We start from the raw sequence: 11,982 nt of genomic DNA, 5'->3' as shown, positions 1-11,982 counted from the left end.
GTGTTGACGTTCACTTTAGAATATGTGGCTTTGGGTGGGTGAGGATTGTTGTTGCGCGAGCGTCTTCTTTCTTTTTGTGTTCCTGTGTCTTGTTGACTCCCCCTCTTTGTGTGTGTCCCGTCCCTTGCTTGTAGGGTCTGTGGGGTGGTTTTGTGTTCTTTTTTTTTGTGTTCCATGGGCTTGTTGAATCCCCCTCTTGGTGTGTTTCCCGTCCGGTGCCTGTAGCGGGGGGGGGGGTGCCTTGCTGTTGTGCGCGAGCCTCTTTTTTTTTTTTTTTTTGTGGGTCTTGTTTCGTGCTTTGCCTGCGTTTGACTACTTTTTTATGTGCCTTTTCCTTTTTTCGGTGCTCGTTGCGCTTCATTTCTTTGACTCCTTTTTTCTCTTTTTTCTGTGCTCACTCCTTTTTTTCTGTGGTCTTGTCCGCCTCTCGCGGCCCCTCATCCGCCTCTCGCGGCCTCTTTTGTCCCCCTCTCGCGGCTCCTCAACTGCCTCTCGCGGACTCTTTTTGCGCCTGCGCAGTACGTCTTTTTGCGGCTACGGGCCATGGCCGGATGTCCCTGCGTCCATCCGGTTTAGCATTCTCGGTTAGTAATATGGATATCACGTTGTCAGTTCAGCACTCCAGTTGTAATATGACCAAGCCATGCAAGCACACTCTTGAGAATGCAACGTATAGTTGTACAGGAGAAAAGCAATCTTGCCTCAAATCAATGGCAACCTTTTGTAGGTCTATGAACTTAATTTAAACTTTAGGTTTACACGGTGCTTTGTTTCCGACGTGCTGCGTTCAGTCAGTTCACGTAAGCCGCTCTCTTGTGTGATGTTGCGATGTCCACGGTTTTATTTAATGTTAGCTAAGACCCGGCACTTAAAGTTTCTCGCTACAGCAATTTTAACTCTGTTACAAAGTCATCCAAAGCCTGGTTTATACCTCGTGTCTTCTCATTAAACTTGTATCTCGCAAATATGGTATTGCAAACGGCAGCGGGAGCGTTTCTGTAAACTTAATTTAAACTTACAGTTTTACACCGTGCTTATTTTCCGCAGTAGCGAAGTGATCACTCCTGCTGCTTTCAGTCAGTTCACGTGAGCCGCTCTCTTGTGTGATGTTGCGATGTCCACGGCTTTATTTAATGTTAGCTAAGCACTGTAATGTTAGCTGGCACTTCAAAGTTTCTCGCTACAGCAATTTTAACTCCGTTACAAAGTGATCCAAATGTCGTTTATACCTCGTGTCTTCTCATTAAACTTGTATCTCGCGAATATAGTATTGCAAACGGCAGCGGGAGCGTTTCTATAAACTTAATTTAAACTTACGGTTTACACAGTGCTTCGCTTCTTATTGTTTCGCTGCCTTCTCAATTGTGTAATGAATGTTTTCTTCAGCGCTCTTTGGGGCTCTTCCTTGTTTTGTACGTACTGCGTTCACAGTCAGTTCACGTGATTATGTGGGAGGCGTGATGATGCGATACGCAACTCCGCCTTCCACGGCCAGCAAGCTGCAGTCCATTACAGTATATGGACAAAAAAGAGGTTCCAGTTATGACCGTTACGCTTTGAATTTCGAAATGAAACCTGCCTAACTTTTGTAAGTAAGCTGTAAGGAATGAGCCTGCCAAATTTCAGCCTTCCACCTACACGGGAAGTTGGAGAATTAGTGATGAGTCAGTCAGTGAGTCAGTGAGGGCTTTGCCTTTTATTAGTATAGATATATATATATGTATATATTATATAATATTATATATAATATACATACACAGGTAAAATTCCATTACAGCAAATATCTTTACAATGAAGTATTTTTATGGTCCCGACAACTTCTCCATATGACATGAATCTATAGAAATCTCGTTACTACGAAGTACATTCAGCAGATACTTTCATTACAACGAAGTGCACAAGAGACCTTGAAATGCCTGAATGAATCATCCACAGAGCAGTTAGTTCTGTGGTCGCAGCTCAGTTGTGCACAATGATCCCCAAAGTCAGTTTTTTTTCTTTCTTCGAACTTTCCTTGTACTGTTTTTTTTTTTTTTTTTTGTTTCCTGTGGTTTTCAGTGATACCTTTTGCTTATTGCTCATCAACATTTGAATAACATCCATTGGAATTTAACTCATTGTCACCCTTCTATAGAAACGGCAGACACGAAAAAACAATAACAGTTCATATTAGAAAAAAAAAACTAACTTTTTGCAGCTCTCGATTGCGGCAAAAAGAAAAAAGACGTTGCAAGTTAATTCGGAATTTCGCCATCGACACTGTCAACTTTCTTGAAAGACGGAGCAAAAAAAGAAAAATCTCGGGTTGCACACGTATGTGAACTGCATTTGAAGACGTCGAAAAAGCTGTTTTTATGTGGTTCAGTGACGCTAGTTCAAGAAACATTCCTATTAATGCGGCACTCATTCAAGAAAATGTGAGATTTGTAAACTCTCTTCGGACCTCCCACAACTGGATAACAAACCGAAGAGCATCCCAAAGTGTGATCTCTGCGTCCATACAGGGCAATAGCAGGCTCAGATATGCTGCATCTCTCCGCCAAAGTAAACAGAAAAGATCTCGAGGGGTGATGCAAGGTTATTAGCACGTACATTGTAAGTGCAGATACTGTAGCAGGATTACTTCATCACTGATCTGCATGACTCTGCCTGACTGCTGTGTCTGTGTATAGCAGAGTGGCAGATCACGTTACAATAAATAACTGTGCCGTTCCTGTTCCAAGCTGAATAAAGCTGGTTTTGCTAAAGTACTGAGACTAAACCTCCTGTTTTGGGGTGTAAGACAGGGAATTATAGCGTGTCCCCAATCATTTTTGATTTGCTTCTGTGGCACTTCACTGCAGCGCTGTGAGCCTCCAATTGCCCTGGCCCAGCAACGGACAAACAGTCTTCCACAGATGCCGCAATCGTGCTTCAGGATGCACTTCAGCATGTCGTTCCCATTGGATGGGGAGTGGGGGGGTCTCAGAAGAGTTCACAAACCTCACAATATGAAGAAGAAATAATGATTCGGCTCCTGATTGATAACTGTGCTGCCCACAACATGCTTCCACATTCAGGTAATGTTCGCATTGAATTCATCCCACCCAATTGCACGGCAGCGCTTTAGCCGTTGGGTTTGGGCATCATTCGCACCCTGAAAGTGTATTATCACAAGGAAATACTGAGAAAAATTCTCTTCAGCAGCACTTGTAGGCAGGAGGAGATTAAAATTAACGCGAAAGAAGCCATTGAAATGATTGCAAATGCCTGGATATAAGTTAAAGAAAGGACTATAGTAACAAATACAGAATCTCATTACAACAGAATTTTTTAGGTCCCTGTGAGTTCGTTGTAACAGAATTTTACCTATAGATATATATATATATATATATATATAAATATAATACATGAGGGGGGACCCAAAAATAACCTGTAAATATTTTTAAAACGTGCTTAATTTAATTTTCTGTACAAACTACAATTAGTCTCCTTCAAAGTACTCTCCATTGGCAGAAATACACTTATCTAACTGTTTCTTCCATTGTTCGAAACATTTTTTAAATTCGTCTGAAGTAATGCCCATTAATGCTCTGGTCGTTTCTTGTTTTACCTCTTTGACGTCAGCAAAACGCCTTCCTTTCAAGTCTTTTTTCATCCGAGGGAACAAAAGAAATCACACGGAGATAAATCCGATGAGTAGGGTGGGTGGTTCAGGGTTGTCATTCCGTTTCTAACAATAGTTTCTGCAACACTTTTTTCAAGAAGAAAACAAAATTTCACTGCTGCGCGTTGCTCACGATAATCGGCCATCGTAAAAAAACGACACTTGCACAAAACTACTTTTACAAAAAAATTCACTGAACACAAGCACAACCTTCCAGACTGATGGCACTTGGCAGACTGACTTGTGAGGAGTGTAACTAGATCGCCCTAGCGGCCCAGCCACGTACTACAAGTACCAACCTAACAACAACAAAATTCCGGTTATTTTTGGGTCCCCCCTCGTGTGTGTGTGTGTGTGTGTGTGTGTGTGTGTGTGTATATATATATATATAATATATATATAGATATATTATACACATTCTGAATACGCACTTTTTAAAAATATTTTGGTAAACAGACAATGTTGCAGTTAACAGCTTTTTTCACACATGCCTTGTTTCATGCAGTTTTACCTGTTTGCTTACATGAAAATGCCTCCCACAATTGACTTGAACAGACAGGAAAACTTTTTCTTACATCAAGAAAAATAGTGACTAAAATCTGTGATATATTTTTTTCTAGTATCTTTCTGCAGGACAGACTTTGTATTTTTTTTTTTTTTTTTTTTTTTACAAAAATCAGTTCACCTTAGAACACAATTTCCTGTGACAAATGAATATGTGCAATTATAGTGAAAAATAAGCGTATCCTTTAAGGCCTCCAATTTATCTACTCTAGCCTGCATCAAAACAGTCCTGTAACTTCTCCATTTCATCTGTCTGTTGCCTCACTGTTTTTAATAAGTGATTGCAAGCTTTCAAACTGTGTCATTTAGGTAGAAGAAACACCTCAATATCTAGTTGATATAAATCTGTGCCTAATGTAAGTCTTACAGATGCTCAGTCATGTAGTATTTCCTTGTTTGTCTGCCACCCATATGACTAGTACACAAGCAGTTTTAAAGAAAATTGATATGATTTTGCGTTGACTTTGTGTCCTCTGCTTTCGCAAAGACCTGTATTTTTTATTTTCATATCTTTAGTCAGTTGCTCAGAGAAGCCCATGGTTTGGTGGCAGATCAATATCCTGACAGATTACAATGTGTTCTGGTATTTGGTTAGGTAGAATGAACGAGTTACAGAGTTGAATAAAGTCCTAGTTGTCATGTTTTGAGGTCTTAAAACAAAGCAAATGAACAAAACATTTCCACCTGTTACATTCAATGTTGTACATTTCATTTTTCTAAAATAAGTTTGTAATTTATAAACCTTGATCACTGACTTTTTACATGAAAAGTTAAGGGTGCATTGTGAGTAGGAGTGTCCAGATTTTTACAAAATCTCCCAAAAAATATTATATAAACAAACGACCACCCCTACAAAAGCACATAAAAACGTCTGGCTTGGGTAACGGAGAGCTGCTGCTGTCAGTAACACGCTTGTAGGTGACAGTAAAATGAGGTCAGTCCTGGTCAGATTGTACCACATGTTTATATTTAAAGTCTTTAATATTTCAATAGAGCAGGTCCTGCTTGTAGTGTCCGTAAATGGAACATGCCTAATAGTCACTTGATTCCTTATTTGAAGTCACCAGCATTCAGAATAATTCTTCATAAAGATGTTGGTACAAAGTAAATTATTTCTGTTGCTGAGACGGTCAGGATGATGTAACTTACTTTTCCTGGGGTATGACATGGACAAATTCAGTCCGCATTTCAATGTCTTGATCACATTTTTAGTTTTAATTGTATGTCAATCTCCATACCTAAATTTGGAATACATACCTAAATTTGGAATTAATAGAGAGGATATTTTAAAAAAAATCCCAGTGGGTTACTAAAGAGTTAAAGAAGAAGCTGCAAAGGCATATAAGATTAATAGCTCCGAAATGAATCGTAGGGCATATGAGAACATGAGGGCAACCATTAAGAAGTTTATTAGGGAAGCTAAAAGTTAGTTGGAGAGGAATATAGCAGATAAGGTGAAAATTGACCCTAAGAGATTCTTTCAGTATTTTAGTAGTAAAATAACAGTCAAGGAGGAAGTGAAGTGCATTAGAAATAGTAAAGGGGAATTAAAAGATACAGACAGTGAAATAGTGGATGCTCTAAACTTGCATTTTTCTATGGTCTTCACAAGTGAGGAAGTAGATAACCTCCCAGCGGTAAACAGGACTACTAAGGAGGTACTGAAGGATTTGGAAATTATAGAGGGAGATTAAATAGATGGGTGGCGCAGTGGGTAGTGCTGCTGCTTCGCAGTTAGGAGACCCGGGCTCGCTTCCCAGGCCTCCCTGACTGGAGTTTGCATGTTCTCTCCGTGTCTGCGTGGGTTTCCTCCGGTGCTCCGGTTTCCTCCCACAGTCCAAAGACCATGTAGGTTAGGTGCATTGGCGATTCTAAATTGTCCCTAGTGCGTGCGCTGGCGCCCTGCCCGGGGTTTGTTTCCTGCCTTGCGCCCTGTGTTGGCTGGAATTGGCTCCAGCAAACCCCCAGGACCCTGTAGTTAGGATATAGCGGGTTGGATAATGGATGGATGGATTAAATAGGCTGAAATCAAATAACTCACCAGGATCATGTAATATTTACCCTCAAGTTCTTAAGGAGGCTACCGAGTACATATATAAACCCTTGACACATATTTTTAGGAAGTCACTGCACACTGGGGAGATTCCAAAGGACTGGAAGATGGCAAATATTATCCCATTATATAAAAAGGTTGACCGGACAGATCCAAGCAACTAAAAGCCAGTAAGCTTAATATGCATCACAGGAAAATTAAATGGAAGGAATTATCAAGGATAAGATTGAGCAGCACATGGCAAGTACAGGAGTTTTTCTGAACAGTTAGCATTGGTGTAGAAGAGGGAGGTAGTATTTTACTAACATACTGGATTTCTATGAGGAAGCAACAAAAAGATACTATCAAAGTAGCGCATATGATATTTATCTTTCAAGAAAGCATTTGACAGGGTGCTACATGAGACGTTGGGCATCAGATTAAAAAGTGAGAGTTCAGGGTGATGTTTTCAGATGGGTGCAGAATTGGCTCAGACACAGGAATCAGAGGATGATGGTGCAAGGAAGTTTATCAGAATTGGCTGATGTTAGGAATGGTATTCCGCAGGGGTCAGTGCTAGGGTTGCTGCTATTTTTAATATATATAAATGCTTTAGATAGGAATATAAGTAACAAGCTGGTTAAGTTTGCAGGTGATATACCAAGATAGGTGGATTGGCAAATAATTTGGAAAACGTTAAATCATTACAGAAGGAGTTGGACAATGTTAGGTTTGAATACACAATGGGAGATCTGAAATTTGAGAGTATGCCTTATGAGAAGGATTTAGGAGTCGTAGTGGACTCTACGCTAGGAAATTCTAAAGCCATTAAGAAGGCAAACAGAATGTTAGGTGATTGGCTGAGTGGAGTGTGACACCATGAGTCTGCAATATTGAACTTTTTCACAATATTCTAATTTTCTTAGATACTGAATTTTGAGTTTTCAGTACATGTAAGCCACAATCAGCAAAATGAAAAGAAATAAACACTTGAAATATATCACTCTGTGTGAAATGAATCTATATAATATATGAGTTTCACTTTATTAATTGAATTACTGAAATAAACTATTTTCGATGATACTGTGTGCAGTTTTGGTCTCCAGGCTACAAAAAGGACATAGCAGTGGTAGAAAATGTCCAGAGAAGAGTGACTAGACTGATTCTAGGGCTACAGGGGATAAATTATGAAGAAAGATTAAAAGAACTGAGCCTTTTTAGTTTAAGCAAAAGAAGATTAACAGGTGACATGATTGAAATGTTTAAAATTATGAAGGGCTTAGTGGATCAAGACTGTTATTTTAAAATGGGTTCATCAAGAACACAGGGACACAGTTGGAAACTTGTTAAGGGCAAATTTCTCAAACATTAGGAAGCTTTTCTTTACACAGAGAACCATAGACACTTGGAATAAGCTACCAAATACCTTGGTAGACAGTAAGACTTTAGGGACTTTCAAAACTAGACTTGATGTTTTTTTTAGAAGAATTAAGCGTATAGGACTGGCAAGCTGCTTTTGGCTGAATGGCCTGTTCTCGTTCTAATGTTCCAGTCCCCTCCTGCTTTTTTCACTCAGTCAGGTGAAACCCATCTATCATTAAAATAGCACCTGAAGTAAGAAGTGTATGCCAGTTCTTCCCAGTACCCAAAATATCACTGTACCTGATCTTGATGTAACTCACTATATGAGATATAGCAGCTCAAACAACGTAAATGAGAGCAAGTGAATATTTATCGTTATATCCTAGTTCTGTTTCTTTGTCTCTTCCTTATCCAAAAGATCTTGTAAATTTTACCTTTGCTCCTACTTTCACCCTTTTCATTTTGTGACAAACCAGTAGGGAGTAGTAGGGCGACGGTGATTGCAATGCCACCAGGCAAATAATGGAATGTTTAATATATCCAACTTACAATCTTCTGAGTCTCTTGTATTCACAGATACTATCGACATAGGCAACTATCAAATCTTTTACACTACCCACCCAGGTGACATTTCTCATGTTTGCAGTTTGTCTGAGAGGCAGTTGTGGTGGGCTGGTACACAGGTCTGCGTTGACAGCAGTGTCTCTATATAAAATAATGAATTACATTAAAAACATTTTTTCTAAATAAAAAAAGAGAAAGCTTCTGTAAAGACTGAACCATGGCCGTATCAAATATAGTGTGTCTGTCTTTCAGTGGGGGGAGAAACAGAGGCATGACTATATCATATATGGGGAAAAATGTTACCTTATCATGTTAATGAGACAGAGAGAGATGGTGTTTTGAAATGCTCAGAGCACATACCACCAGAGTCCAAGATGCTGCTAACTCTGCCATGTTAAATTTCAGGTTTTAATTTATCTATCCTTTTCATTTTTATGGGTAACCTTTAAATAGTTAATGAAACTAAATATTAGCAGTCCAGTATTGATGAAGTATTGACAACCTTCATCTATGCATTTTAAAACTTTTTTTTTTTTTGCCTGCTTCGCAGTATTACTACACATAGGAACAGCTAAATTATGCTCTGTTATCGTATTCACATTGTCCATACCGGCAAAGTTATGTTTTGTACTGCAAAAGATCATTTTGTTCTTATCATTTCGTATACTCTGCCCATATTATTCCTTCTGAACTACACTCGCCTATTCACTGTGTCTCTTCTTTCCAGCTTCCCACTTCCTCTGAAATCTCAGATCTCATTTGCAAATCTAAGTTATCTACTTGTCAGCTGGACCCCTTGCCTACAGTTCTGGTTAAAGCCTGCCTCCCCTCTTTAGTCCCTCTCATTTCTGCCATCATTCACTCTTCTCTTACTACTGGTATTATTCCCTCATCTTTTAAAACTACTGCTATAACCCCAATACTGAAAAAAACTGGTGCTGATCCTACTAATTTCAATAATTTTTTGCCCTATTTCTAACTTGCCCTTTATCTCCAAAATTCTTGAACAAATAGTAGCTATCCAACTTCACACCCACTTATCTCATAATAATCTATATGAAAAGTTCCAGTCTGGTTTTCGCCCTCTTCATAGTACAGAAACGGCACTTGTTAAATGACCTCCTTATGGCTGCTGACTCCGGTCTAATTACTATTCTCATCCTCCTTGATCTGAGTGCGGCCTTTGATACTATTTGTCATACCACTCTCCTTTAATAGATTGTCTTTGATTGGCATTACTCACACTGCACTTGATTGGTTTAGATCCTACCTCTCAGGCCGCACTCAGTTCATACAGCTTAAAATCTTCTCATCCCAACCCATCGCTGTTACTTCAGGTGTGCCCCAGGGCTCTGTCCTGGGGCCTCTTCTTTTTATTATTTACCTTCTTCCCCTTGGCAATATTTTTCGTAAATATATCATTAATTTTCACTGTTATGCTGATGACACCCAGCTCTACCTTGCTAGTAAACCCACCTCCTCTTTTCCACCACCTTCGCTTATTGACTGCATTGCTGAAATTAAACGCTGAATTTTCTTAAATTAAACAGTGACAAAACTGAGGTTCTCCTCATTGGTTCAAAATCATCATTATCCAAAACCAATAATCTTTCTCTTATTATTGATAACTCTGTTGTTTCCCCATCACCTCAGGTCAAGGGTCTGGATGTCATCCTTGACAGTACTCCATCTTTCCAATCTCACATTAATAAAATCACCTAGTCTGCTTGCTTTCACCTACGTAATATTAATCGCATTCGCCCCCTCCCTCACTCCTCATACCACTGCCATTCTTGTTCATAGTCTTGTTACTTCTCGGCTGGACTACTGCAATTCACTCCTCTTTGGTCTCCCTAATAAATCTCTTCATAAGCTTCAGTTAGTCCAGAATTCTGCAGCACGCATCATTACTTGAACCTCATCTATTCACCATATTACTCCGGTCTTGCAGCAGCTTCATTGGCTCCCGATTAAGTTTCAAACTGATTTTAAGATTCAACTATTAACATTTAAGGCCATTCATAACCTTGCCCCTCCATATCTGTTTGACCTCTTTCATGTTGCCATTCCCTCCCGTAACTTTAGATCCTCTTCCTCCATCCTTCTGACCGTCCCTCTCGCCCAGCTAACCACAATGGGGAGCAGAGCATTCAGCCGTTCTGCTCCCAAGCTCTGGAATTCATTACTTACCGAGCTCAGAAACATCAAATCATATTCATTCTTCAAATGTAAAATTAAAACGCATCTGTTTAAAATGGCTTTTTCTTTATGATTACAGTGGTTTTGTTTGGTTTTAATTTTTAGATTTTCTGATGTTTAGTAATTGTGTCTTTATTTATTTATTGTTTGTTCGGTGTCCTTGAGTTCTCTGAAAGGCACCTTGTATAAATAAAATGTATTATTATTATTATTATATAAGCAATTTTATAATCTTGAATGGAAAAGAGTAACTTCAAATTTATTTGCACCTTTTGGTGATAATCCGTGATGTTTCATCTCAGTTTAATCTTTAGAAGTGCATTTTTGCTGTATGTGGTAAAATATATTAATATATTTTAGAACAGTTTAATTTTTAAAGCAGGTACAATTGAAACCTTTTTTATGCATACTTGGGACTACTTTTTCAGATTTTAAAAGAGAAGTTTGGAATGGTTGCCCCAGATGTTCAAATAGAGGATGGGAAAGGAACAATTTTGATCTCATCAGAAGAAGGCGAAACTGAAGGCAAGTATTTATTTTTATACATATATGTATAATAAAAAGTTGACTCCTGCACTAACCAACAAAAACACTGCTTCCCATTTATTTATATATATATATTTATATATATATAATAAATTTGGCAGAATGGTACATCTAGGGCAATCGGTGTCTGCTGAGAAAGGACAGTTTGATGTATCATTACCCTTATTACCCTATCCCCAATAGAAAAACTAAATACCCCAAAATTTCAAAAATGCCTTGATGGATTTGAAATTTGAAGAAGTTATAGAAAAAAATAGATTTTTTTTCCATAAATTTGTCAATATTAATATTATGCTAACTTATATGCTTTGCAATGTGCTGAGAAATGTTTTATGCAAGGAACACAGCAGAAGCAATTCATGGACTGAAAAGCAGCACTCTTCGATAGGGTGGATGAACAACTGAAGAAGTGGCAGTGTCCTGGATAGGAAAAAAGAGGTGATTAAATTTGGTGTCTGCTGTCCGTTATGAAACGGAAGTACTGTATAAAGTTCAGCGACACTCAAGGAATATTTGAAGGTCAATGGTTAGCAAGTGACCTAATCCTACCCTGTTTATGGCGAGGCACTGTAGCTGTGAGTAAGTGTTGCTTCCCTAAAAGTAAAAACTGAGTGAAAGAAGTAGAGATGGAAGTGATGTCCTCGGGTCCAAGACCAGCCAGGAGCGACACAGTGGTGTCGAGTCGAGGGGGGCTTCTGAGGCTTAAGCCCTTGATCTTTTTTCTTGATTATATACATGACAATGGTAGTAAGCCTATGGTCATTTTGACCATCATATGCAATATAGCACCTTATTAATGTTAAACCATTATATAAACATTCATGAAAGCCCAAAGGAAGCTCCAATCTTTGATTTTATATACATGTAAGACTACAAGCAACAACCACAGAGGGAACTGAAAGGGGGGGATGAATTGATGTAATACAACAGTGTTTTACTCATTGACAATTTTGTTTATAGCAGGTTCAAGAACAAGCAGCTCCAGTGACCTAAATAATGTTACTTATTATTTGACTGGTGCCTTTGTCCAAGGGAACTTGTAATCAGTTGTGTCTCAAGTGTTTTACTT

At 38.8% G+C, this 11,982-nt stretch overlaps 1 protein-coding gene across 1 annotated transcript in view; it reads left to right on the top strand.

The window, feature by feature from the left end:
- Positions 1–11,982, top strand: part of uba2 (ubiquitin-like modifier activating enzyme 2) — a 106,383-nt gene that overhangs the window by 77,604 nt on the left and 16,797 nt on the right. Inside the window, 1 exon segment of the mRNA XM_051932233.1 lies at positions 10,796–10,892. Within this exon segment, the coding sequence (XP_051788193.1) occupies positions 10,796–10,892 (97 nt within the window).

The sequence above is a fragment of the Erpetoichthys calabaricus genome, chromosome 9 (assembly GCF_900747795.2).
Source record: "Erpetoichthys calabaricus chromosome 9, fErpCal1.3, whole genome shotgun sequence".
Lineage (NCBI taxonomy): Eukaryota > Metazoa > Chordata > Cladistia > Polypteriformes > Polypteridae > Erpetoichthys > Erpetoichthys calabaricus.
This window is presented reverse-complemented; position numbering and strand designations above follow the sequence as displayed.